The sequence below is a fragment of the Eimeria maxima genome, genomic scaffold (genome assembly GCF_000499605.1).
Source record: "Eimeria maxima Weybridge genomic scaffold, Emw_scaff2551, whole genome shotgun sequence".
Taxonomy (NCBI): Eukaryota; Apicomplexa; class Conoidasida; order Eucoccidiorida; family Eimeriidae; genus Eimeria; species Eimeria maxima.
In genome coordinates, this window is record NW_013565400.1 from 362 (window position 1) to 1,678 (window position 1,317).

A 1,317-nucleotide genomic window follows, 5' to 3' on the forward strand; every position below is an offset into this window, starting at 1 on the left:
TTTATTTGCTTCTTTTTCCTCTTTTTATTCATGTATTTATGTATTTATTTATATGCCTATTCTTATTGCTAATAAACCTACAGGTAATTATAATTAATTAATTAATTAATTAATTAATTTATATTTATTTATTTATTTATTTATTTATTTATTTATTTATTTATTTATTTATTTTATTATTCTTTTTTCTCTATTTATTTGTATATTTATGTATTTACATATATATACATATATACATATATAAATACATAAAAAATAAGGAAATAAAATAAATAAATAAATAAATAAATAAATAAATAAATAAATAAATAAATAAATAAATAAATAAATATTTATTTATTTGTTGTTTTGTTCCTTTATTAGGTCATAGATTAGCTTGTTCCTCCCTACATATATTAGGTTCTTCTCCTTCTTCCTTATTATATTTATTAGATGAATTAATTAATGAATCTTTTTCTTCTCTTTCTTATCCTTTTTCTTCTCCTCCTTATCCTTCTCCTCCTTCTCCTTATCCTCCTTATCCTCCTTATCCTCCTTCTCCTCCTCCTTCTCCTTCTCCTTCTCCTCCCTCTCCTCCCTCTCCTCCCTCTCCTCCTCCTTCTTCTTCTTCTTCTTCTTCCTCTCCTCCTCCTCCTCCTTCTTCTTCTTTTTCTGATTCTTTTTCTTTTTCTTCTCCCTCTCTTCCTCCCTCCCTCCCTTCTCCCTCCCTCCCTTCTCCCTCCCTGCCTCCTCCTCCTCCTCCTTCTCCTCCTCCCTTATTCCCTTCTCCTTCTCCTTCTTCTTCCTTATCTTATTCATATTTATTGGGTATATTTCGTATAATAATAGAAATAGATACACGAATTAAATTTCTTGAATATTCTGCACAAAAAAATACAACAACAACAACCCCACCATCAGTAACACACTCCTCTTCCTCCTCTTCCTCTTCCTCCTCTCCTCCTCCTCCTTATCCTCCTCCTTATCCTCCTCCTCCTTATCCTCCTACTCCTATTTATCCTCCTCCTTATCCTTATCCTCCTCCTTATCCTTATCCTCCTCCTTATCCACCAACAACCCCACCACCAGTAACACCACCAACACCATACCCACCAACAACCCCACCACCAGTAACACCATACCCACCCCCTATAGTTACTAGTACTAGTACACAATTAATAACTACTTTTTCTGCTATACCTGGTCCCCCTACACTAACAGATCCAATAAGGGATCCTCTCTTACCCCCAAGAAGAAGAAGGAGACCTATATTACCTCCTTCTCCTCCTCCTCCTTCTCCTCCTCCTCCTCCTCCTCCTCCTTCTCCTCCTTCCCCTA

The 1,317-nt window shown here is 35.2% G+C and overlaps 1 protein-coding gene across 1 annotated transcript; it reads right to left on the reverse strand.

Annotated features, from left to right (window-relative positions):
• Positions 1–441: 441 nt before the first annotated feature.
• EMWEY_00058900 (hypothetical protein) lies at positions 442–798 on the reverse strand (the record flags this gene model as incomplete). Its single annotated transcript, XM_013480944.1, has 1 exon — positions 442–798. The coding sequence occupies one exon, from the start codon at positions 796–798 to the stop codon at positions 442–444; it is 357 nt and encodes a 118-aa protein (XP_013336398.1).
• Positions 799–1,317: the final 519 nt, after the last annotated feature.